The following is a 25,500-nucleotide window of genomic DNA, read 5'->3' as shown; positions in this document are numbered from 1 at the left end:
TAAAACATTCAGAGAATCCAGAGAAATTTTTGCAAACAAGGGAAAGAGCTGAAAAACACATTGGATGGTCGTGGTTTTTTGGACCTCAGATGGCACTGCATCAACACCAGACCTGTTTCCACACCTGGCATTGTATGGGCTCAGGACCACCTCTGATAACCACTGTCTATGTGCACAGTTTGATACTTAATTCAAAAACTGCAGCCAAAATTGTAACAGGCATAATTATATTGAGACAAGATACAGAAAATATCAGCGTCTTATCTGGACCTGAGCTTAAGGTAACATGGAAAAAGGTCCTGTGGTTAGACCAATCACAATTTGTTGACATGTTGTCTGTGTCCTTTTTTCTGCTAAATATGGGTTTACGAGACTTGTTACCACATTTTGTTTTTATTTGTATTTTACACAACGTCCCAACTTTTTCTGTTTTGGGGTTGTAGGTACCTGAAGCTGCAACCTCATAGTATCATTGTAATCCACAATGAGCTTCTCAAGCTACGTTTCTTGTAACTGCTACACCAAAGATGGGCTGTATGCATGGATACTGAATTGTATACTCCTAATGCATTTTAAACTTCCAAAAAATTGTAAACTCCTCATGAATTGTAAAACCTAACAACATAATGTGTCACATCTGAGACCAGCTTTGCCGTTTCAGTAGCCTACTATCTATACACATGTCTTGCTGATAGTAAAGGGTTGTTTGACTCTCTGAATTATGTTTACAGTATATTTCATTCTTGCCTCAAGATCTTTGGTATGTGCATTGCATATTTTGGTGGAGCATTGTATTGTTATATTTAGATCTCAGAATAGTAGTATTGTTAAGTTTACATCTCAGAATAGTTGATAAATTTACGTCTCAGAATAGTAATATTGTTAAATTTACATCTAAGAATAGTTGTATTTGCTGTTGTAGTATGTGTTGTGAGGTCTCAGTATTTGTAGCTATTGAGCGTTGTGAGACTCATACTCTGGCTGCATTGTGTGGTATTGTAGTGTCATACAGCACTCACTGTAAAAACGTGTAATATTGTGGGTGACATGGTGAGTTGAAGCTTTGTCTGTGTTGTCTATTGTAGAGGTACAATGAAGTGTTGTGCAGTAATGTGTGTGTTTTGTTCTTGTGATACAGTGTGAGCTCAGGGCTGGTCTATGTGAAACGGCTCATTGATTAAAAAAAAAAAAAAAAAAAAAAAAAGCTGCAGCCTCTGAATGCTGCTGACCAGGCAGAAGCTTCACCAGTGCTCAACACTTAAATCCGGCCCCTGAAGTCCATCAGTTCACACACACACACACACACACGCACGCACGCACGCACGCACGCATGCACGCACGACGCACGCACACACTCACACACACAAACACATGTGCATGCACTCACATACACATACACACACACACACACTCACTCACATGCACACAGGCACACACACACACACACACACACACCTACTGTACCTGCAGCCATTTTACTTCTAAATTCTATAAATAACCATAGATAACCCCTACACACCCCCACTCGTACTTTTGGATATGATGAGCCTCACCCCCCCCCCCTTTTGTATTCTTATTTATTTATTATTTTTATTGACTTACTATTTATTGACTGTTTACTGTTTTTATTGTTTTTTATATGCCTTCAAGGTAGGCAACCTCTTTTACTGTGTGTGTGATTGTGTGTGATTTGTACTATACTATCTGCTGCACAACTGCCCCATTGGGGGACAAAATAAAGTTGACTTGACTTGACACACACACACACACAAACACACACACAGACACACACACACTCAATCACATGCACACTCACTCACATGCACACACACACACATGCACACAAATGTACTTTTATCATTACACCTATGAGCAGGGTTCCCACCGTCAATTCCTGCAAAGCTGTCGAATTTTAAAATCTAATTTTTCAGACCTGAGAAGGTCTTGAATTCATCCACAGTCATGGAAATGTTATCTCAGATGTCTAATGAATTGTATTTTTTATCACTGAACTCCACTATGGACATGGTTTTCTTGTGTTGCTTTCTGTTGCAGGATCTGCATCGATCCTGCAACATAATTCACATGGCCTTTTTTGATCTATTAGAAAGAAGAAATAGAAAAAGGATGTAATAATATGGCACCATTTTCATTCAATAATTAACCTCAATCAGTGGAGAACAGAATGCAATTCTATGTGCCAGGTTGGATATTTAATTAAAATATTTCATGGATATTTCATTCAAGGTTTTGAAATGTTGTCAATGAAAATTAGTGGGAACCCTGTATAGGGCCATAAATACACGATAGCCTTTAGTTTGAACATAAGAACATTCTTATTCCAAAACACAAGTGCATTTACATTTACATTACATGTACAGTAGCCTACACCGCAAATACAAACCATGTAGGCGGAGATACCCCACTCTTCAAGTATTAGGATGTCAATATATGAAGCAATACATTTAAATAGCAACACACATCCAAAATGTAGTGTAGTTTGTATATCTACAGTATAGCTAGAGTGAAAGTACAGTACATACAAACAAAAGAAATTCCAACACAACTTTTCCATGTTCAAGAAAACATGTCAGTGGGAAAAGATGCAATCCCAGCAAACAAGTCAGTATTGAATTAACATACACCACCACCAGCGCTGGTCATCTTACTCTGTGCTGTAAGCCTGCCAGCCGACCAGCTTGCCTGCCTGCCTGCCTGCCCGCCGGGCTCTCTAGCTCGCTCTGTGTGTTGTAATGGCCAGCTCTCCTGGGCTGGAAAAATGGCCTTGCTGGTGCTTTTCTGATAAGCCGGCAGAGCGGGAGCCCCCAAATCCAGCGGGGATTACCCCTAATGCAGCGCACACAGGCCCAGGGGAAGTCACCAGGCCTGGGATCACTGGGGAGGGTCAGGGCTGGCAACCGCAGGCTACTGTAAAACAATATAGCGCATATTTCACAAAAACCGGCAGTTTGCGTGAAAGTTTTTACACTGTTGGTTTTTAACATAGCTGTTGTCTGACTAGTCAAAGCTACTAAGTTTTGAGTCAAATGGATTCAGATGTTTTTAATTTAGATGTCATTAAGAGTCTTTCATCAAAAAGACTCGCTTTCACCTTTTCCACATTAAGAACCATCTGGACCCTTTTGCATTCAGAATCAGTGATATCAAAAAATTACTTTTAATTTTGTTTGATCATTGTTTTGAGTTCCACTTGATGGGTCTTTGCTAAAGAACCAACCTGCAATAGGAGCTAAATCTTTGACCTGAAACCCAGTTTCAGAAACATGACTGGGTCTATTACCGTTTCCTGACAATGTCAACATACAGTAGATGTTATCAAAACAAATGGAAGAGCCCAGACCTTGCAGATGATCCTCTCTGTGACTGGACGTCTTCCACTCAACTCACACACTGATTAAACACTGATGTTCCAGAAAATCAAAAGAGCTTTACACAACACCCTCTTGACGTATCCTGAGTAGAATAGGTACTTATGTTCTTAGCAAATATACATGCATTTATAGAACACACACAACAGGTGAATAGAATACTGAGTGTATATGATCCTGTATAATAGTGTTTCATACATGTCAGACTTACTAGATCTACTGAGGCACTGCAATGCAATGAACATGGCATGCCTAAAGAGACACATGCTGATTTATGATGGAGCACTGGGAACATGATTTTCTGAGCTGCTCAGTTACAGAGCTTTTCATTGCCAGGCAAAAAACAAATATTGGCCTTTCTTGGACATTGCTCATTCTGCTAACACACACTTACCTTTTCAGCCTTTCACACACACACACACACACACACACACACACACACACACACACACACACACACACACACACACAGTCACACACACACAATCACCAAATTAAATCCATATTTTGTTTTTAACTAGTGGACCAGATTAAATCCACACAACATGACATGACCTAGATCACGGAGGTGAAATGGAGGCAAAATTGAGAAAAAAACAGAAAACAGCGTCACATAAGACATCAGAGTACATATCTCTGCTATGACCTCACCACGGGATTAAACACACACACAACACATACTATTTTTTATTATAATAGTGCTGAATTACTCAATATGATTAAGTTCCTGAAAGTTCCTGGAAATCTGAGCATGGACTAAATCTGTGTGTGTGCGTGTGTGTGTGTGTGTGTGTGTGTGTGTGTGTGTGTGTGTGGGTGGCAGTATGGTGATGTGATTGGTGAGCCATTCTAGAACTAATCCTAAATCTTCCCAATTGGAGTGGAGCATCCTGGGTGTTACGCAGTCCTGACCGTTAGTCAGACATAGTACTTATTTTGATGCCCTCACAAAAATTTGAACTTTACATTGTTCTTGGAACTTATAACAATTATGATGAACATCTCCTCTCATGTCAACCTGCATTTCTGTTGACCCACAAACGTCTCAGTTAGGCCTCAGACAAGCCTATGGCCCCATGACCCCAATTAGTTCCATTCCAAACACAACCCCCACCCCCCCCCCGATCCTATTCTCCCTAATTTCGGTTTGTTTTGGCAGCCCACTCGTTTTTCCGGTCAGTCGGTTGGCATGGCCACACTCTTCCCGTCGGGATCCCGGGGCCCAGGGCCAGACTTGCAGCGGAGCGGCAGGGCCAGCGAGTGTCCAGGCGATTCTGCTGACGCCGGCCGTTCCCACCATGAGATAATGCCATTCCAGAGGGATCCCAGCTAAAGCCCCTCTTTCTGCCATTCAGGTATATAAAGCACCAAGTGGCCGGCACAAGGGAACAACAACCGCTGCACACTCATAGGATCCCCTTTCAGTTTATTCTCTCTCTTTCGCACTCGACCTTCTCCTTTGTAAACATTCTCACTTGCTTCTTTGCTTGTGAAATTGAACTCTCTCTTTCTCTCGTTCTCTCTCTCTCTGAGACATACCAGCGCACAATCCTTTTTGGGACAGCATACTAGCTGTTTTCCTCGTACATAGAGGCGTATAGCAAGAAAATCTAGCATCTAACGTCTGAGCCAGAGCTGAGCCCAGCTAAGCCAAGCCTAAACCCGAGCCCAGTCAAGTTGAGTCACGTCGCTATGGATATTGCCATTCAGCATCCTTGGTTCAGACGGGCCCTAAGCTCCTTCTACCCTGCCCGCCTCTTCGACCAGTTCTTCGGGGAGGGCCTGTTCGACTACGACCTCTACCCTTATGCCACCTCAACCATCAGTCCTTTCTACCGCCAGTCAGTCTTCCGCAACTTTGGCGACTATGCCAACTCAGGCATGTCTGAGGTAAAAGAGTGGGTTTTATTTGGGTGGACAATATGATGAAAAGGTTTATTATTTGGTGCTATTTATGATAACTGTCATTATCTTTATATAGACTACAACTATCTAGACTACATTTATCATTTTAGCTTAGCAATCCTACTGTCTTGATCTTATCTTTTACCATGTCAAATGCACATTTTTGGAATAATTGTTTCAATTTCAAACTTTGTTAATGATTACTTTTAGCTTGAATTGATTCTGTTTGTGGCATGACTGTTTCCCTGATTGACACAGCATCTCAAGAGACACACAAGACCAGAATAATGCTAATGCTACCTCTATTGGACTGCTCTGTTTGTTGCTGACAGCAAGAGGGAGACAGAGGAAAAGATTACGGAAAAGAAAGGAATGGGAATCTAAGGGAATATAATTTTGAATGTATAAGAGAAAACAAAAACAAAAACTGTCAAAAGCCAATGAGAAGAGTGAGAGACTTAGTCAAGACGAAAGTGCTGACGAAAAGGCAATTAGTAAGAAAATACAGAAGAAGAGAACATGGCAAGCATTAGATGATTGTGAACATATGAAGACGAAGATAGCAACCGACTTTGCCACAGATCCCTGCCTCATCTGGGCCAACTCTGGGCCAGGTCTGCTCTACAATAAAGACAGACTAGAACAAGGGGGAGAGATACTATACAGAATAATTGCGTGCTATTGTTGGTCATACCAAAAACATACCTCCAAATTCTAAGACTAAATCTTTAGGCTACTGGTTTCTATTCTACTGGTCAGACCAGGGTCATTATGCTCTTGCTGTCTGTCCTTATAGCCTAAATTCGACTGCTCTTCTTCCTCAGGTGAGATCTGACAGAGACAGGTTCTACATATACCTGGATGTGAAGCACTTCTCCCCTGAGGAGCTGAACGTGAAGGTGATAGATGACTGTGTGGAAATTCATGGCAAACATGGGGAGAGACAGGTAAAGTTTCTGCTGGTTAGACTGGTACTTGACTCAGGAAAGATATCCAAATAACTGGAAATGTGAGATGCACACACACACACACACACACACACACACACACACACACACACACACACACACACACACACACAGACAAGGTCTTCCATTTTTTGTCAGTCATCTTCCCTTCTTTTTCTCCACTGATTTTAAAATATGTCATTGGTCCTCTGGGAGTAGAGGTCCTCCTGAGCATTTTTGGTTGTTTTTACGTCAGTTCTGCGTCAGAGCCAGGCCAGGACATTCCTCTTGGGCTCTGTGTGTGTGTGTGTGTGTGTGTGTGTGTGTGTGTGTGTGGGTGGATGGTTGCGTTGTTCTCTCTGCCAGTCACAGAGCCCATGACGTGAGTTTCACTTGGTCTTGAAAGTCATTATGTTAGTGGTACTCCACATGGCGTGGTCCTTGTCTCATGGGCTTTTGGAATTTAGACTAATTTTACTTTTTCTAACTTTATTTGTTGCCTGGAGACATTTCAGGGTTAATCCTAAAACGTTAAGCCATTTCCCTCCTGTCGTCCTCCACGCCTCTTCACTTAGTTCAGTCGGGATGCTGCAAGCTGTCAGCTGTCCACTTGATTTGAACAGTCCACTTGTACTCATTAATGAGCTCATTACGGTTGAAGAGGTGCAGTAGAGGACGGAAACATGAATGACCACTGCAGCGGCTTACCAGGCTCAGGAGGCACCCAAAGCAAGCTTATTTGTTTAGGCATCTCTGCCGTTCAGAATTGCACGAGGGAGGGGGAGGCTGGCTAAGGGTTTGTGCCCCAAGCCCTTGCCAATCTTACCTGTGTTAAAGCTGAACTAATTTCTCTCGTGCAGGGGGCGGACTGCATGTCTAGACCACAGCAAACATGGAGCATTGCTTAATTCTGGTTGATTGCAGTGTTTAATGTTACTATGAAGCTTGGCCCTAATTTGAGAGTTTACTAAATAGGATGCAGAAAATAGACAGAACAGATTAGGTCATGTTTACTGCAATCAGGACAAATACAATGAACTAATCTTACTTACAGTCCATGGGGATTAGTGTCTCTCTCTCTTTCTGTCTGTGTGTGTGTGTGTGTGTGTGTGTGCGCGCGCATGCGTGGTGATGTTCCACAAACTCAATTGCCTGGTGACATACATTCCATGCTATAACTAGTATAGTTTTCTGTTTATGTATGTATGTATGTATATGTATATATACTCTTTTGATTCTGTGAGGGAAATTTGGTCTCTGTATTTATCCCAATCCGTTAAATTAGTGAAACACACACAGCACACAGTGAACACACAGTGAGGTGAAGCACACACTAATCCCGGTGCAGTGAGCTGCCTGCAACAACAGCGGCGCTCGGGGAGCCTTGCTCAAGGGCACTTCAGCCGTGCCTACTGGTCGGGGTTCGAACTGGCAACCCTCCGGTTACAGGTCCGAAGTGCTAACCAGTAGACCACGGCTGCCCCTAAGGGATTTATGTCCCTTATGCTGCCCCTATGACTTTCTGTGTATTTTCTTCAGCTGTTATTTTTTTTTATCCCTTTCAGGACGACCATGGCTACATTTCACGTGAGTTCCACCGCCGCTACCGTCTGCCCGCCAACGTTGACCAATCCGCCATGACCTGCTCGCTGTCCTCCGACGGCATGCTGAACCTCTACGGCCCCAAGACTGGCTCTGGCTCCGACGGTACACGCTCTGACCGCAATATCCCCGTCATCCGCGAGGACAAGAGCAACGCCGCGCCCTCCTCTTAGACGGGCACCGCCAGCTGTGCCAGGTGGCAGAGTGGGGGAAGGGGTGGGAAAGGAGGGGTAGCATCGGGGCACCTGAGGGGGTTTGGGGGTTATGCCTGGTCTTCTGGGACGCGGGGGGTCAGTTGAGTAGGGGTTTGGAACGGGCAAGGTCAGTGAGGTGTCCTTTTGTCCGTGTTTAAAACATAGCCAGTGGACGAGGGACAATAGTCAAGCAAATCCCTTCGTCCTATGCCCCAAGTCCTACTCATCCACCTCCTGCTCCCATCCTGTTCAGGGGTGTGTTTCCCAAAACCATAGTTGCTAACCTGTTAGCAAATTGCATTGCAACCAACAAAGCAACTATGGTTTTGGGAAACGTGCCCCAGCCTCCTCCTTACTCTCCCACCCTAGTCCTCCAGAAAGATAACGGTGTACATCTAGCCTAATATTCTCTCTCCTTTTCACTAGACCATGTGCTATAATCACAATCATTAATATCATTGTCTTACACTGCTTCTGAGGATGGATGGAGAAGTAGAGGCGTGGGGGTGGGTGTGGTGGTCTGAACATCACTGTGGCCCCACCTGAGTCGTCTCTGGTGTCTCTGAGTTACACTAAAAAAAGCCTAGCCTGCTTTCCAACACAATTTTTGTTGGGTAAAGCAAAGTCGATCGGGTCCCTTGACCTCTCAAGGACACAGTTTATGTAAGGTAGTAAAGGTGGCTGGGGTCATATCTTGCAGTGGGAATGGGGTTGTTGATACTGGGAGTAAAGGGGGGATCATTCAAGTTAGGTGTCCAAAGGTTTCCCATTTCAGTTGGATTTTCAGTCACTGGGACCACCCACCCCATCCAGGCTTCTTCTTCACTCCTTTGTCTTGATTCTTACGATCCCTTCTCTCTTGTGTCAGACAAAACACTTTCCTGTCCTGTAGCACTAGCCCCTGTTCTGCTCTGAAATTACTTGAGAGGTATACACTAAAAAGTCAGTACAATAAAGTTGTATCATTAACCCATAAATACTCATGTGTGGCCCATTCTTCTTTGTCCTTTGTGGTAGTGGACCTGTGTTCCTCCATTTCGTCACCTACTGTAGTTGCATCAACTACACAGTTTATCATCAGCAACAGTTAATTTATTAGTTTATCTCGGGGATTCAGGGATCATTATTTTTCTCCCGTATTATCATGGTAGTCATTCTAAAATAACATGACAGGTCGGAATCCAGACTAAGGTGACCCTTGACATACTAAGATACAGTATGCAGGATATTCACATATCAGTATATGGGTTTATGAATGCACCATAGTGTTGGTGGATTCAGAAGACAACCAAAAAATATTACCAGAATAAAATCACAAGGCTTCTCTCTTCACACTATGAAAAGAAGAGCGTTAGTAGCTACATTCCATGAGGAACTCTTTGTCGTAACACTTGCAATGGAACCTTTTAAGGCTTCTGTCAGCGTACCACTTTGTGTAGGAGTGCAGACAGCTCTATCTGTTTAGCACAGTGTCGTTTTAGTGAGAATCAAAGAGGGATAGGCTGGGAACCAGCATTTGTTGTGTCTACTGATTAAGAGTCTGAGGGAAGAGAGGATTTGCGTGTTGAGAGGGTGTGTGTGTGTGTGTGTGTGTGTGTGTGTGTGTGTGATAGAGAGAGAGAGAGAGCATTACCATGCACCTCACTGGGTCTGAACTGAATGACGCACATTTGTCAGGCTGTGGAATGCTTAACCTACTTTGCTCCACACTGGAGAGTACTGCCCTGTGGTAGCCCAGCCTCTGACCACAGTCACAAAGCATCTCCGGGATGATGATGGGCATCTTACCAGGAGACACTTCACCTATGCTTTCCAGGGACAACAGTGTCTGGACACTCCACTATCTACAGGACTGAAGTTTACTGAGTCACATCTATGATTTGTGGGAGGCTGAGCTGTTGCTGGTTTTGGTACATTAAGACTCACTATGTGCTGCTATACTAGCCTGGCCCCACCAGTTTCCCGAGAGCAGTGTTGCCACAGTTACCTTGAAAAAGTAATCTAATTACTGATTACTCCTTTAAAAAGTAACTTAGTTACTTTACTGATTACTTGATTTTAAAAGTAACTAAGTTAGATTACAAATTACTTTATTAGTTACTTTCAGTAGCTGCCGAAACACCCCCACCGCCTCAACATAAAAATGATAACCGGTTTTGCCAATACTCACTATACTGGAAGTGCATTTTAACAGTAACAATGTATAGCAGACATCCCAACCTAACCTACTTAGATTCTGAAATTCAGATGTTTGTTCAATAATGTCTAGTCAGTACACCAAATAAGGAAGGCCTATTGATAGAAATTGTGATAGTAAAATATGTAGATTTTGGTAGTTTGGCCTTTTCATGTAGCCTTGGCTACTAGCCATCTAGTATAGGCCTGAGTAATATGCAAATGAAATTACACTTGTTAATCTCACCTCAACAAGTCTTTTGCAATCATTTAAAATATAAGCACTTTTCAGTACAATTACAAAGGGGAAAAATGAAAGTATAGAATAAAATCTTTACATACATACATACATTGTCTTTATATATATTTAAAGAGGATAGTTCTTACAGGACCATACCTCATTATATCCCAGTTGTTTTTATTCCCATAATTAGTTACATGTAAACAAATGTATGCTTTTATGTTAGTGATATGGAAGAAAAACAATATTCAATTTTTGAGTTTTTCACAACAAACATGTTCGTAGCTTGTGGGACTTGATGCATGTTCTTGAGCTCAGATCACCACTAGTGCTCATGAATTAAAGAGGGTAGCTAAATAGACAACCTTTTTAATGCAGGAATTTTGACATTACAAAGTCAAAAAAATATTCATGCCTTTGGGAAGAGCGTGGGAGACTTTATGCTTAATACTGTACTGAGGCTTTGTTTAGTGCAAGCTTAAAGCGTCTATAAAAAGTATTCGCCATATAGATATCTGTTTTCACAGTATTACTGTTTTGATCCAAAGGTAGTGTTTAATATTTGCACAGACAGTATATCTACTTTAGTCCATAAAGTATTGCTTACTGTAACCTTGAAAAGTATGAAGGTTACAAGGAGACATTAAAATGAAAAACATTGCTATAAACATTTGATCTAATGACATTTTTATTGGAAAGGGTTAGGGTAAGAAATAGAATATTTCTAGAATATTGAAATATTGAAATAGAAGTGTCTTGCATAACCTTGTGAAGAAGAGTGAATATTTAATGTTTATGTTTATCATTCTTAGCAGACACTTTTGTCCAAAGCGAATATTTAAGATATGAGATATGATAGAAATGATGGCAGATTTATAAATAACGGAGTGCTCTCGTTACCCATTGATTGCCATGGCCTGGCAGCTGTCCCCTGGCTTTAACCTCACTGTTGAGGGTGTGTCGAGCCCTGAGGAGAGCAATGCTGGCCCCGGGGGACGGTGTTGTGCCTGGGACAGTGGACTGATCTGCAGCTTCGTCTCCAGCAGAGCTGCAGTCGAGGCGACGTTGGCCGAGGAGGAGGAGGATGATGCAGATGAGGGTGAGGAGCAGAAGGAGAAACAAGAGTCTCTGCTTGAAGGGAGCTGCAAGTGAGGGTCTGTACAACGGAGTGGTGTTTGATTGTGACAGGAGGACGGTTGAATATGCGGGGGTGGGGAGAGAAGGCCTTGGGCAGAGAAAGCCGGAGAGGAAAGAGGTCCATGGAGTGGGTGGTTTTGGGAGTTTTGGGAAAATGAAGAATGAAGGGGAGGCGTCTGTTCAAACTGTGGCTGGGCCATCTGGAGACTTCTATGACAAGAAACAATAAACAAACTCTTGACAATTAATGCCCGCTGTAATACACATAATGCCTTAAAACACTTCTGCTGTAGCTGTAATACACATAATGCCTTATAACACTTCTGCTGTAGCTGTAATACACATAATGCCTTATAACACTGGAATCATTTACATTTACATTTCATTTAGCAGACGCTTTTATCCAAAGCGGCTTACACAAGTCAATTACATTACAGGGGCCATTGTCCCAAGAGCAACTTGGGGTTAAGTGCCTTTGGTCAAGGGCACAATGGTGCTGGGAATTGAACCCACAACTTTTCAAGCTACTGCATGCTAGCCCAGCTTCTTAGCCACTACGCTACCACCGCCCCCTACTGTAGCAGGGATGAGGTTACTGCTCACCTGTGCAATTCCAGTGTTTCCTCCTGGTGACGAGGAAACTCCCAGGAGCGGGTAGGAGAAGGAGTCGGACCAGAGAGCCTGACCGCGAGCCATGCCGCAGAGGAACGAGGCACGTCTCGGCAACGCGTCAATCCCAGATATCCCTTGGCACGAATGTGGCTCCTCTGTGGCTGCCGGGAAGCTTTGAGACCTACACAGGAGGTTGGGTAGGACCAGACAGACTATGATGAGAATCTGACCGAAAAAACATGAATGACTCGTGTGAAATCACTGTCTCCCTGTCCCTGAGCAGTTTTTGCATCATGTAGGCTACACATTGAAAAAGGTAATTATACTGATTATATACTGCTTGGGGAGTTGTGTTAATTCAACTCAGACGACTGGTCAGTTGGATCTTGCTGCCCCCATGTTCTATTTTCAAACATTTTAGTTGTGTACATAACCGGGGAAATGTATACTGATGGTCCATCCAGTGTGCTTTGTCTGTTTAAACAGTGTTCATATGTTGCCTAAAAGTATTTTTGATTTTCTACTAGCAGACACTCACATATAAATCACTGGACAGGATTGATTAGAGCATGTTATTGATGACTTTTGTCAAGAGATTCATGCAAGTATCAACCTTGAGTCATTCAGAGGTATCAGGCACATCGATGTTATAGATGACATGTGCAGCGGGGGACTTTTCACCATGTCCCCTAAGGGCTGTGTAACAGTTAATTCATTAATGTATGCAAATGAGGAGAGTAGAGTATAGAGTCGAGAGTGTACTCACTCCTCTGGGTCACAGCACCTGGCGACAGTGATGTGTCCGAAGCCCGTCTGCCCTCGTTGAAGCTGGGCACAGTAAGTCTGTCCTGCTCACGCATCCCACCTTTTCTGGACCACTGGCTCAGTGTCTGCTGTTGAGGGCTATGGGGCATGAGGGCCTCGGTCACAGTGAGTCTGCACACAGCTCCTGTGGAGGGGGAGAGGGGGATGCCAACCAAAGAGCCAGTGGAGGACGCCAGCGTCTCATGGGCACTGTCTCCGTCCAGAGGGTCATCGCTCACCAGATGCACCACTATACCTGAGAACCGAGCGAGCCGAGAGGGGGGTGGGGTGGGGGTTGGGGTGGTTAGAGTCACAGTACACAAAGGAACTTGCAAGCTTGTTTCTTTGACTTAGTCAACGTGTATTGCCAAGTCTGTTACAGCTTAACTTGACACTACACATGTAGTATTTGCTGGACTTGACTTGATTGTGTATATTGTCTTTGTCTATATATTTCTGTATGTAATGTGCTCTGAGTGGCCTTTTGCACTATATTAATAATATGTTTACTTAATACATACATGTAGCCTACTTACATCGACATAACGTAACTCAATCAAAGCAACAAGAAGAATTGGCTGGGTTAGATTGTTAAAGTACTGTAAAATCTTCCAGCACGATCCATATGTATGTTACTTTGGTCAACTGTTTTATCTAATGCTATCGCTTAGAGATCAGCATGACCTCAACAACCTTACTCACTTTAAAACACAGCCTTTGATCTTCAGGTTAGATGAGGAAATGGAGCAAGAGGGACAGAGAAAGAGAGAGGGCGGGCTTGAATGCAACAGGTCAATCTGCTCCAAATGTGGGTCAATTACTTCAAGGTGTGCGTCAATGAGGGAATCCCATTTGCGAAACAAGGTTGTGCATAGTTCCTGATTCAATTCCTAAGCAGTCTGCTAGATATCTGTGTAGTTGTTGCTTGAAGATTGTGTCTAGTCTTTTGTGATTGTGTCACTAAACGGATATACTGCTGTGGGGAGATTACTCAAAATGATCTTTGGAGACCTGACCCACTTTCTCCTTACTTTTCATCTAATTGTCAGACAGATTGTGCATGAATTTACTCTAACATAACATGAATAGCACTTCACTTTTAAATAACATTAGCATTTTTGTGGACAATACTTTTTGTAAATAATGTTGGCCAGCCACCATATACCTTAGCAAATTGCATTACACACAACAATCGTAAATCTCCACTTTCTATCCGATTAGAAATGAATAATTGAGCAAATAAAAAATACTTCCATTTCTGAATAATTAGAAAGTTTGCTAATATTTACACACTTAAGACTCACGTGGTAGCTTGCCCCAAACGGATAGTTTGTCAGATGTCTCCTGATCACCATTTGTGGTTAAATCCAGAGTTGACACAGCCTGTATCTGCTCTTCCTTCTCCTCACGTCCATCTGACTGAAGTGTCCCTGGCTGTTCTTCCTTGTCACTGATTCTTGTCTTCAGCTGGTGGTCTGGGGAAGGGGGCTGTGATTGAAGAAGGCGTCCGCTCAGGGTGACCTCTCCTCGGGGGAATGAGTCTGCCAGTGAGGGGCCAGGGGAAGCCTGGGGTCCACTCTTCACCTGCTGGGAGATGTGCTGCCTCACCCGCTCCAGTAGGAGGCAGTAGATTGCAGAAAAGTGATTGTAGCTGCCGCTCTGAAGGGACTGGAAGAAAAGAAGAAGTGTACTCGTCAGTACAAGAAGTTCATGGCTGAATTCAGATTGTCAAAAAACCTTCCCAATGGCCCTTACCAATTTCCAACCCCTTTTTCTTGACCTCTATGGAGAATGCCAAGAGGTCAAGAAAAGCAAAGGACAACTGCAGTGTATCACGTTGATCAGTTGTTTCTGCTGCAAAGAATTGGAGCGTCACTATTTCCTTTCCTTTTGTAAAGGATAGTCCAGAGTACGCTATGCTAAAGGAGGTTCAAAAGGAAGCACTGAAGCCCTTACAGAAGCAATTCCTACACGTTTAGAGAATTCAACCAGCTGCCACTTGTATTTTCATGGTTTCATCTTCCCAAGCATAAATCAAAGTCTAAGTTTATCTAGCATGACAAGCTAGGTTTTCTGATTAATTGCCTTTTTCATTTATTTATTTTCCATGCGCTGTGCTAAGATGTTCAGCTCAGTGGAAAATTGTAGGAATATTTAGACTCATTTGGTCATTCTTCACCTGGTCCATCCATTACCTCTATAGTGCGCTGTCTGTCGATGCCCAGTGTCTGCATGATGCCCAATATGTTCTCGCTGTAGCCACTCAGGCCGGGAGCACTGTCCAAAGGAAGGGAACAGGGGACAGTTTGGCAGGCGGCCGCCGCAGCTGGATCGGCCACCATCCAGCGATGCTGCTTGATCTGCGCCATGCTGATGCGCTTTGCTGGGTTAACGGCCAACATCCTCCGGATTAAGTTCTCACATTCTGTGGGAGAACCGTTACTGATATCATAATGTGGTATGGGTGTGGTAATTATGTTAAAATCCTGTGGTAAACTGAAATGAGGGTGGGTTACTAGTGAGCATGTAGTGAGTGATCACTGTGTGTATCACTGTGTGCTTGTGTAGGTGTATGTATGTGTGTGTGTGTGTGTGTGTGTGTCCTACCTTGTGACATAAAGAAAGGTACTCTGAAACGTCCCTTAGTGACCCTTTGTCTGAGGAGATAGAGGTTGTCTCCATCAAAAGGCAAAGTTCCACAGACCAGCACATATAAAACTACTCCAAGACTCTGGGAAGAGAAAGAAAACAATCAATGACATTTCTATGCCTTACTCCTCCTTTAAGTACAAATATAACTAAAGTTGGTTGAATACATCCATTCATCAAAAGAGTATTGATATGGAACGGCAACTAAACTTTCTTTTACCAGATCTACTTCATAGGTGTCCTGATATACAGAATTAATATCCCACCCAATACCCCAGCCAATCAGAAAACTGTATTTCTTGTCTTCGGTGATACATTACAAATATAATATGCATCTAAAGCTCATGGCATATGGCTCATACCCAAATGTCCAGTTTTGGGCCCTCATAGGCTTTCCCCTCAAAAACCTCTGGTGCTGCATATGGGGGGCTACCACACCATGTGGACAGTGTTTCTCCTGGCTTGTAAAAGTTGCCAAAGCCAAAGTCTGAAAGTGAAATAAGAAAATTTGTCAAAATCCATTTGTAGTATTTAGAGTTGAACCTATCAAATGGCATACATAGGACACAGTGTCAAATGTCAAGCACAAATCTTTCTTAAGCACCCAATTACGTTTTGCAGGTGCTCAACACATTCATCCATCCCACATCGAGGAATCTCGGGATTAAAGTTGTGTTCCATATTAGACTACATGCCCTGGCTGCCCTCTTCAACCTCCCACATTATTGAGGTCAAAGATCAGTAAGTATCTGGTCCCTCATGTTCAGGATTTTATCACTGTCTGGTCACTAACCCTGAGGTGCGTTCAAATTCGCAAACATAGGCAAACGTTTGCAAACAGCTTTCCATTAGCCTTGAGTTTTCGACGAACGTTTGCGAACAATCGCACACAGTCTGAGGAGGTAGTTCTTCGCGAACATACAGTGGAACTGGACGTGAGTTTGACGAAGGCTACAATGCAATTACCGTTACAATGGAATGTTAACACTAAATCATTCAAATTTCACTGTTCAAAAAAAACATGTTCACCACGAACGTTCGCCACTGTTTGCCAAATTTTAACACACCTCTGGTACTCAGAATGAAACGTTTCTAGGGGGAACTCCTAAGAAATGTTTTGGGGGATATAACCATGGACACACATATACAGGTACATCTCAATAAATTAAAATATTTAGGAAAGGCATTTAGCATTGCCCTGCCCAGACTGAAAGATTAAACGCTCAGGAAAGTGTTTGCCATTGCCAGTATTTTGACTTAATTAGCAATTGAGATTGTTTCTCATTCTAATCCCCAACACACACACACACACACACACACACACACACAAAAAGACAATAGCGTGCCTCAAGGAACAGAGATAATGTAGCACCCCTCTTGCAATACACCCCACCTGCCAATTTGATGTTCATATTGGCATCCAGCAGGAGATTCTCAGCCTTCAGGTCACGGTGGATGATGTGGTGTTGGTGGCAGTAGTCAACAGCGTTCACAATCTGCCAGAACTTTCTACGAGCCTCCCCCTCCGTAAGGCGACCAACAGATGACAAATAGTCTTTGAAGATGACAGAGAGGGGAGTCAAACACCGCCTAACCATTCTCGCCACTAGCATGACAGCTAACTCAATACTTCAATACTCAACACAGTTTTCCCCCCTAATGAAAATACTTAAGAGTACTCAAGCAAGGAGATTTGTCTTTACATGAATCAGGCTTCTGAGAGTTCAAAGTCTATGTTTTCCTGAGTGCTTACTCCTTTGCTTTTTAAAAATAAAGCTATCTAGGCATACATCTTTAAGAAGGAGAAGTCTGAATATGCCAAATCTTGAAAGTCTTGAAAGGATTATTGTGCTTGCATAGTACTGTTAATAAATGTGTGCAAGCAAGAAAGCATGACTGCACCATCTGAGGCAAGGAATGTTTGCCAAAGCCAGAACAGGTCCAAATTTTACGCATTTACACAACAGTTCCATGCCATTGTCATTTGTGCCAACATTACTTTGTTTATCATGAGATAATGTCGCCAATGCAATCAGCAAGAAAGCTTTTAACTGTAGTGCATATCAGTAATTTGTTTGTGCACACAAAAAGACTGACTGAAGTTTCTGGAGGCTGGAAAAACATGCGCACGTACCAACACACAAAGGCGCACGTATCAACATTTTTTCACATGCACTGTTATTTCCTCATACACTGTGGCTCTCAACATACACAAAGACTGAAAATCAAAATGCATCCAGTCCAACTTTGGCCTAAAGTTTAGTTATATAGTACAACAAAGATGCCAACATGAGCCCTAATAGGAGACATAAACACACTTTCAACTTACCAAACATTTCACCATTTTGTGCATACTCTGTCACCATGTACAACATATCTTTAGTTTCCATGACCTTCAGATCATAAAAAGGGAACCACATCAATAGCAAAACTCATTCTTACAATACAATTATCTTGGTAGTACAGCAGTTCAAATTCAAGTCCATAAACTTTATAAACAGTTATAACCATGTATGTAATTCAAATACTTATATAAGTAAATGGTAGCTTGCTACAGCTCCTCACATGCGTTGTTTTATGTAGGGCAAAGTTCAGCTATGTTGTTATACAGCAGCTTTGGGACAGCAAGATTCTGTGGTAAATTGAAACAGCTATTGGGAAAACAATCTGCTTTTGACCTTTTGCGTACAAAGGTCACAATTTTCCACTGTGCAATTCTCCAGAGAGAGCTGAATGAATAGCTCAAAAGGGAAAGGAACAAGCATGGGAAACAAACTCTCTGTCCAGAACTAGATCAACTGAACTGTAGAATTAGTGATATCACCTCTCTGTATGCCCACTTTGGCACAATTGTAGTAGTCTATACTGTTCAGGGATGTAGTGGTAAAATAAGAGGTGGGTAAACTTTGAATTCTGTGATCTCGGTGAGGTGGACCGCACCATGTGGTATTGGATTTTTTAAAAAGGCAAAAGAACATGTTTGATGATGGTGGAGGTTATTGTCCAATGTTTACAACAATACCAGTGGTATTAAATGGTTCCTAGAGTGTTGATGAGTGTCCATATTGCGAATGTGGATAATACAGTGTGATTTTTTTAATGTTAATAGTTGTGAATAAACTCTTTTGAGAGGTGGATAAACTCCATTTCTGAAATTTCAGAGGTGGATAAACTGTGTTTAGCCTCTACTACATCCCTGATACTGTTGTGCAAACAGGTAACCTTTACACAATATCAAGAGAACTCATAAAGAACTATATATAAGTAATTTAAAGTAGTACCAAAAATGACCACTCTGTCAAACACACACACACACACACCTGGTAGAGTTTGATGATATGAGGATGGTTCAGCAGTTTCATGATTTGAACCTCTCTGTTGATCTTCTCTAGATCCGAAGAGTTTAACCTGGTTTTGTCTATAATCTTTATGGCAACCTAAGGAAAAGCAAATTCGAATAAATAGGCTTATGCAAACAAGTGAGCGATGTTAAACTGTAGTCTATAATAGGCTAGGCTATAGCTCAGACAGAAATACCATGCTGCGTAAAACACGCAAAACATCACCTGAGTTTTGGTGACTTTATGCCTTGCCAGTTTTACCACGGCAAAGGTCCCTTTTCCCAAAGTCTTGATGATTTCGTAGAAGCCGACTTGAAGCGGTCTCTCATGACGCGAGGAAGTCCCCGAATCGCAACGGTCCGAAAGGATCACCATGATTATTCTTCTTTGACTGTAGCCTACAATTAGCAGTACAGTCTTATTCAGTTAATATTGCGTGGGTGAATCTTGATATTGTTTCTTACAAATAATACTGCGCCAGAAACGCTTTAAAATGCAAGAGTTTGAGCGTGACAGGCAATTTAAAGGCAATGCGCTTTGACTGCACACAGCACCTCGCTTGCTTTATTCACTTACCAGTTGCATTGTCCTGAACCTTTCCGTCATTCACATTTAATGATATTACAGTAGCCTAGATTAGGCATAATACATCAACAGTTATCAGCAGCACGATTTCATATGCATTCATTTTTTATCATCCATCTGAACTTACCACTACAAGCACCTGCAGCAGCTGCAAAAAACTTCTTGGAGAGGCGAATTTAGTCCTGAACATATGGGTGGCAAGTCACAGCGTTCCAACACTCGAATCTAAAACAGATAATTTGTAGCCTAAATCTGAGCGTGCTGCGCACAAATCCTATCCATCACCATGCGCGTATCTGGACCATTGAAACTGTTGCAAGTTAGTGGAAGTCCCCGCCCCATTATGGTAAACAGATCGATTCCCCATTCATTAACGTCATTCTGGCGTCAGTGGCCGCGTGCTGACACTAGCTGTGGGAGCGCTAGACGGACCCGGCCACTGAAGAACAGACCAGGGGTTACCAAGCAACGTGCACGTGGAGTGACGTGAGTGAATAAACAAGTTGAACAATTGTGTACATTATTTCCAAACAAATTCAAGTCATAAAACATCTGCTATTTGCCATTTGGATAACTAGAGCATCCTTGCATCTTGATCTGCCATTTACATGCATTGCAGGGACAATGTTTCATGAATGTGCATGTAGACAGGTTAATGAAGTTCACAGTACGCAAGTCGAAACCAATTAGTTCTACCTCTTAAGGTATTATCCATGCGGTCTTGGCTCACCTCAAGATCTGGGTCATCCCTTATTCTGTCTCCAAACTGTCCGTCATAAACTGGGTTTCAATCCAACATCTCTGGGGAATTTGTACCGCTTAAATAAGTGGAAACGCTTGAAATGTTGCATAAATGAGTTTAATGAGACTTAGATCGAGGTGAAAAATAGGCAATTTATTTTATTTGATGTTTTACAGATAGATAGATAGATACTCTATTGATCCCCAAGGGGAAATTCAATTGCCACAGTTGCCAAAACAGCCTTTTGCTTTTATTCCACACCTGCTCACAGCTCTTCCCTTAGAAGAACTAGGTTAGAAGAGCTGTGGATTCTAATTTGCATAGCCTAGGGTATTATGTAAATGTAAATTGTGAATGCAACTTTTACATGCCATATATAGAATACAGTTATGATTCAGTAAATACTGTGTCGTTGTAAATATAGGCTTCATGGCATGTTTTAATTATTAAATATGAGAAAAAGCATGGTAAGAAAAATCAATACTGATTTTATCAGACATGTGTAGAACTCTAAGGTTCACCACTGTGATGGGCTCTGCTGGAAGTCACATGGGGGATGCCAATTGTGTCAGAGGTCTTTCTTGACCTGATGTAACCCTATCTTGTTGGTGGAGGAAAATGTTCCATGTAAATGCCTCTGACCTAATATATCCAATAATTCTTACTGAACTGTCTGCAAGCAGTTTAACCCCAAAATATTTAAGGCGAACACACATATATACATTATACACACAGTTCAAATCATTTTAAGGAAATGTCTTTGGCATAGCCTTTTATATAACATCAAAACAGTTCTTGAAACTATTTATGTTTCTTCAAAGTACCCTTGAGGATCAACCATTTCTGTGCAAAAAGAGTTTGACAGAGTTAAAGAATGGCGCTTCAAGATTTTGGCTCTATGTAAAACTTAAGACATTCTGCAGGGTCATACAGCATAGTCATACGGGCACCGTCTGGGCAGTGAAGACTTGGCTTGTAGGCTATTTCTATCTTCACTCATAAGTGGTGCCATAAATAAATAAATAAATAAATAAATGAATAACATGAAAATGCAGGCCAGATTGCTTTGCCTACTTATTACTGTTTGCTTTTGTTTATGTAAAGCACATTGAATGACCTCTGTGTATGAAATGTGCTATACAAATAAACCTGACTTGACTTAACTTGCTTTGTTTGTGGACACTTAAATTAAAAAGGACAGGAATGATGCAATTTGTTTTGTTCTTACTGATATTTGGTAATTTCCCCATCAAATGGGCAAAAGAATTGCTGTCTTGGGGAGGTTAGGGAAATGTATTTTTAACATTCCAGCACACTTCAGATCTTCCTCTAAATGTCACACAGGTCTATGTGTGACGCAGCCAGAGTTGAGTGAGAGTGTGAGAATAGACAGATTGAGATATCTGGAAAAAATGGTTAAGGTTATTTCTATTTAAATCCAGCTGACAGAGGACATGGATTTGCATTTGGATTTGCATTTCTTGAAAAAAAACCCAGTACTTTAGTCTCAGTCAGAACCATTTTTTCCAGTTTACATAACGTATGCTCTAATGCACGTGGGAGTGCACAAATAGCACATCCAGGAATTTTGTGTCTGGATTGAAATAGGACCAGCAAATAAATGCATAAATAAATGCATAAAACAAATACAAATATCCAGACTGCATAACAAAAAAGCTTCAACAATGTCCAGGTCTGGGAAAAGATGTCTCATTCTTCCTAGTGAGCTGGCTTCTACTGTAAGTGAATGCATTTTAGTTCAAATAAACTGACTTTGGACTCATAGTGACATTTAGCATTGGTGTTATCACATTCAGACTCCACAGTGAGGGTCCCTAGCAGACTATGAGGAAATTAAACAGGACCTGATTATTATAGAGAGGACCTTGACTGTCTCAAACTGCATACTTCCGTCAGTCCACTGCTAGTGTGCACTGAGTGCTTACATCCGTAGTGCTCACTTTCCAATGGTTGGTATTGTCCCAATATCTGCACTATATACTTAAACTAAGTATTTGAAGTGTGCAAGTAGGCGGGTTGAGACACATCTCGTCACAATATTGCATGTTCCAGGTCACTCACAAAATATTCCCAAACACGCTTGGCCTGGTACGAATACTGAAATGGCCGGCTTCATTGAAAAAATATATACTGAGAGGTGGTTGCACCTGATGGCAGGCAGCACCAAGGTCATTCATTACTAATCACAGAAATCAGAAGTGCCACTGTGATTATGATAGCTTAATTGATGTATAGTTTGATGCAAATTTTCCAGATTGTTCAAAGTATGTGTTACGGTATCTCATCAGCAATCACCAACTTGGTGTATGACACCTTTAGCCTTGCACTTTTATTTCAAATAATTGAGCCTTTTTTCAGTGAATAGCTGTTACAAAATTCACTATGTTGGCTTCTAGCTGGCTGTGAAACCACTCAACCAAGTCACTTGTTCTTTGCAAAAGCGCAAATTTCCCATGATCCACATGTTTAAAGGAACCATATGTAAGATTGTGGCCAAAACTGGTACTGCAATCACTTTCAAAATACTGAAGAGCGGTGTATCCCCTCCCCCTCCCCCCTGACTCGAGGTTGCCAACCCTGATGGCGAAACACTACTGACTTCGTGATTAGTAGATAGGTGGAGGGTGGCGCATCAGGCCAAAACACAACATGACATGACAAAACACAACATCAACATCAGTTGAGGGCTGCAACTTCACTTTTTAAATGACAATATCCTGGCCGGACTACTGTTGTCAGTGATATAAGTATTTGAAATGAACATGATTTCTTAATGTCTAGTGACATATCAGGGCCATTTTATGATTAATTGAAATATTTTTCTTACATACGGTTCCTTTAATCAATTGAAAGTTAGATGAGTTTAAAATTGTTGCTGGATGAGTTAGAAAAATATGTTGGGATTACCTAACATGGATAGAAGGACAGCTGTTTGAGATGTTATAGAAAACTATGTACATTCTTTAATGATGATACAGATCTGACAACAGCAATACAGTGTTTGAACAAACCATCAATTTAAAATTATTATTTAGCAAAAACAGAGTATGTGTTTGGGAGAAAACATAACAAACTGAGGACAACTTAAAAAGGGCCCAGTGCCGTCATTGCTGCTGACTGCACTGCATGTGTCTAGAAGAATCTCTTCGGTTCTGTCAGTTTGGGCTGAAGCCATACTGTGTTTGCAGACACCACTAGAACCTGCAAGAGTAGAAGAACAGCTGTGCTAAACTGACCTCCAAAAAAACATAAATAGATTGTCTTTTAACAAAACATTTCCATTTACAGTAAAGAGGTTCTTGCTTATGCAAATGCCAACGACCAATTTTAAGGAAAGATGAGATGCTATAACTGAAAACCCAAGGATACAGTTGTTTGTTCCTCCTAATGGCTAGCCTTCACAATTTAAGTACCCATTAGCTAAACACACTCGGGCTGATACGCTTTGGTAAGGACACTTAACTTATGTTTCCTCTTCAACTGACTGCTGTGTTTTGTTGGCTAAAAGAGGTTCAAGAATAGGCATTGGTAAGTGGTGTATTTTGTGCGTGCAAGCAAAGTAATTTTGTTGTGCTTATTTGTCACCATTAACAATTTTAAAGTACAGCTTTAGTTACAGAATTAGTAAGTACTGTATGAGCCGAGTTAATTAAACTTCAAGGGACAGTGTCATGGATTAATTCCTAGTCCTGGACTTATTTCAATGGAGATCTCCTTTGAGAAAAAGGTTTCAGTCTAGGACTAGACTTATCTATGTATAAATTACAGAAACATCTGTCTGTCTGTGTGTGAGTGTGTGTTTGTCCGATTGATTTCAAATTTGGCAGGTGTCTTGCTACAGGCACGAGAGAGTGCAGTGCCAAATTTGACGTTGTTTGGATGAGAAATGCAAAAGATATCGGTAAATATATTGGTTAAAAAAGCACACCTTGGCTTTCGCCGCTCTACTCTAGCCACTCCCCCCCTCATACAGCTCTGTAGGCTACCAGAGAGGACAGAACCGGGGCTTTGGCAGAACTGAATCAATGTACACGGGTAAAAAGTTAAGCAAGTGCAAGACGTGTTGATGATTATCATGTCTGACCTTAACAATAAAGACCTGTATGCAGTTTGCTTGCAAAAAATGATTCTGTGGATTTTGCAACAACACGCCAACAAACACAGGTATGCAGTGGCTATTCAAAACAACGTAAAAATGATGTGCAATAAACTTACACTTCGAAAAACCCAGGCTACTTTGGACTGTCTGGACTTTGAATAAACAAACAACAATTCCGACTGCAAGGTCCCAAATTGAAACGAGCGATAATGGTTCCAAATTTAAGGACGTTTCTACATGCAAAGCAGCTACAGACAACGAGTGGCAGACAGAGTGTGATGTCACTTATAGGCTACCAGAGATTGTTTTTTAAGTCACACCGTTGTAAATTTCATATGATGATGCATCATTCCACAAAATGGTTTGTCTTTTATATCATCAAGTTATTCAATAGGTATTGACTTAAAACAGCTGTTAGGCTTACGTCATTTTGATCTGTAAAAAATGTCACATGCAGTCATGCTTAAATTCTGCTCATTGCACATTTATTATATTATAATATTCACTATTTATTATTGAATGCTTAGCTGGAAAAATGTTTTCCCTATCATCCTATTTTTTAAGCAAACCTGCCTGCGGGCAGGTAATTGGGTTACAGGTTTTCTATAGGAATAGCATGTTTGAAAGGGCACTGCACTAGTTCTGTGAATGGAAACCAGCCTTAACCACACTGCTAATAACTGCAGGAATTTGCATATCTGCAGCATGAGATCATATTGCCTGCAGGTTGAAAGGAAATTCTCACCTCCTCTCATCTCCCCTCCTCTCCTCTCTCCCCCTCTCCCCTCCTCTCCTCTCCCCTCCTCTCTCCCCTCCCTCCTCTTCCCTCCTCTCCTCTTCTCTCTCCTCCTTCCTTCCCCCCCTCTCCTCTCCTCTCTCCTCCTCTCTCCACTCCGCTCTCCCCCCTCCTCTCCTCTCCCCTCCTCTTCTCTCTCCTCCTTCCTTCTCCCCTCCTCTACCTCCACTTCTACCACCTCTCCATACTTTGACTAGTACTTAAAATGTAGGCACTCCTATCCAATAGTACTAGTATTGACTGATGCAGTGGTAAATCCTA

General features: G+C 41.9%; 3 protein-coding genes across 5 annotated transcripts in view; 1 reads left to right on the top strand and 2 right to left on the bottom strand.

Annotated features, from left to right (window-relative positions):
- The first annotated feature begins 4,799 nt into the window (after positions 1–4,799).
- On the top strand, positions 4,800–8,045 carry cryaa (crystallin, alpha A). Its single transcript, XM_048235194.1, has 3 exons — positions 4,800–5,279; positions 6,119–6,241; positions 7,807–8,045. The coding sequence occupies exons 1-3, from the start codon at positions 5,082–5,084 to the stop codon at positions 8,014–8,016; spliced, it is 531 nt and encodes a 176-aa protein (XP_048091151.1). The 5' UTR covers positions 4,800–5,081; the 3' UTR covers positions 8,017–8,045.
- Positions 8,046–10,613: 2,568 nt separating this feature from the next.
- LOC125288875 (putative serine/threonine-protein kinase SIK1B) lies at positions 10,614–19,934 on the bottom strand. 2 transcript variants are annotated; one of them, XM_048235563.1, is made up of 12 exons: positions 19,709–19,934; positions 19,222–19,394; positions 18,976–19,092; positions 17,985–18,048; positions 17,049–17,210; positions 16,018–16,142; positions 15,614–15,737; positions 15,202–15,431; positions 14,311–14,674; positions 12,969–13,262; positions 12,194–12,383; positions 10,614–11,797 (listed from the first exon to the last, which is right to left on the bottom strand). In XM_048235563.1, the coding sequence occupies exons 2-12, from the start codon at positions 19,369–19,371 to the stop codon at positions 11,350–11,352; spliced, it is 2,268 nt and encodes a 755-aa protein (XP_048091520.1). In that variant the 5' UTR covers positions 19,372–19,394; positions 19,709–19,934; the 3' UTR covers positions 10,614–11,349. The 2 variants fall into 2 exon arrangements, with proteins under 2 accessions (XP_048091520.1, XP_048091519.1); XM_048235562.1 differs by having other exon boundaries at positions 10,614–11,800; positions 19,709–19,931.
- Positions 19,935–23,275: 3,341 nt separating this feature from the next.
- Positions 23,276–25,500, bottom strand: part of LOC125288592 (heat shock transcription factor 2 binding protein) — an 8,061-nt gene continuing 5,836 nt past the window's right edge. For both annotated transcript variants that reach the window (XM_048235071.1, XM_048235072.1), the window contains exon 9: positions 23,276–23,545. In XM_048235071.1, coding sequence (XP_048091028.1) covers positions 23,539–23,545 — 7 coding nt within the window. In that variant the 3' untranslated portion in view covers positions 23,276–23,538. The remainder of the gene's footprint in view (positions 23,546–25,500) is intronic.

This window comes from Alosa alosa, chromosome 23 (genome assembly GCF_017589495.1).
Source record: "Alosa alosa isolate M-15738 ecotype Scorff River chromosome 23, AALO_Geno_1.1, whole genome shotgun sequence".
Lineage (NCBI taxonomy): Eukaryota > Metazoa > Chordata > Actinopteri > Clupeiformes > Clupeidae > Alosa > Alosa alosa.
Note: the sequence above shows the minus strand (reverse complement) of the source record. Positions and strands in the feature narration are given on the sequence as shown.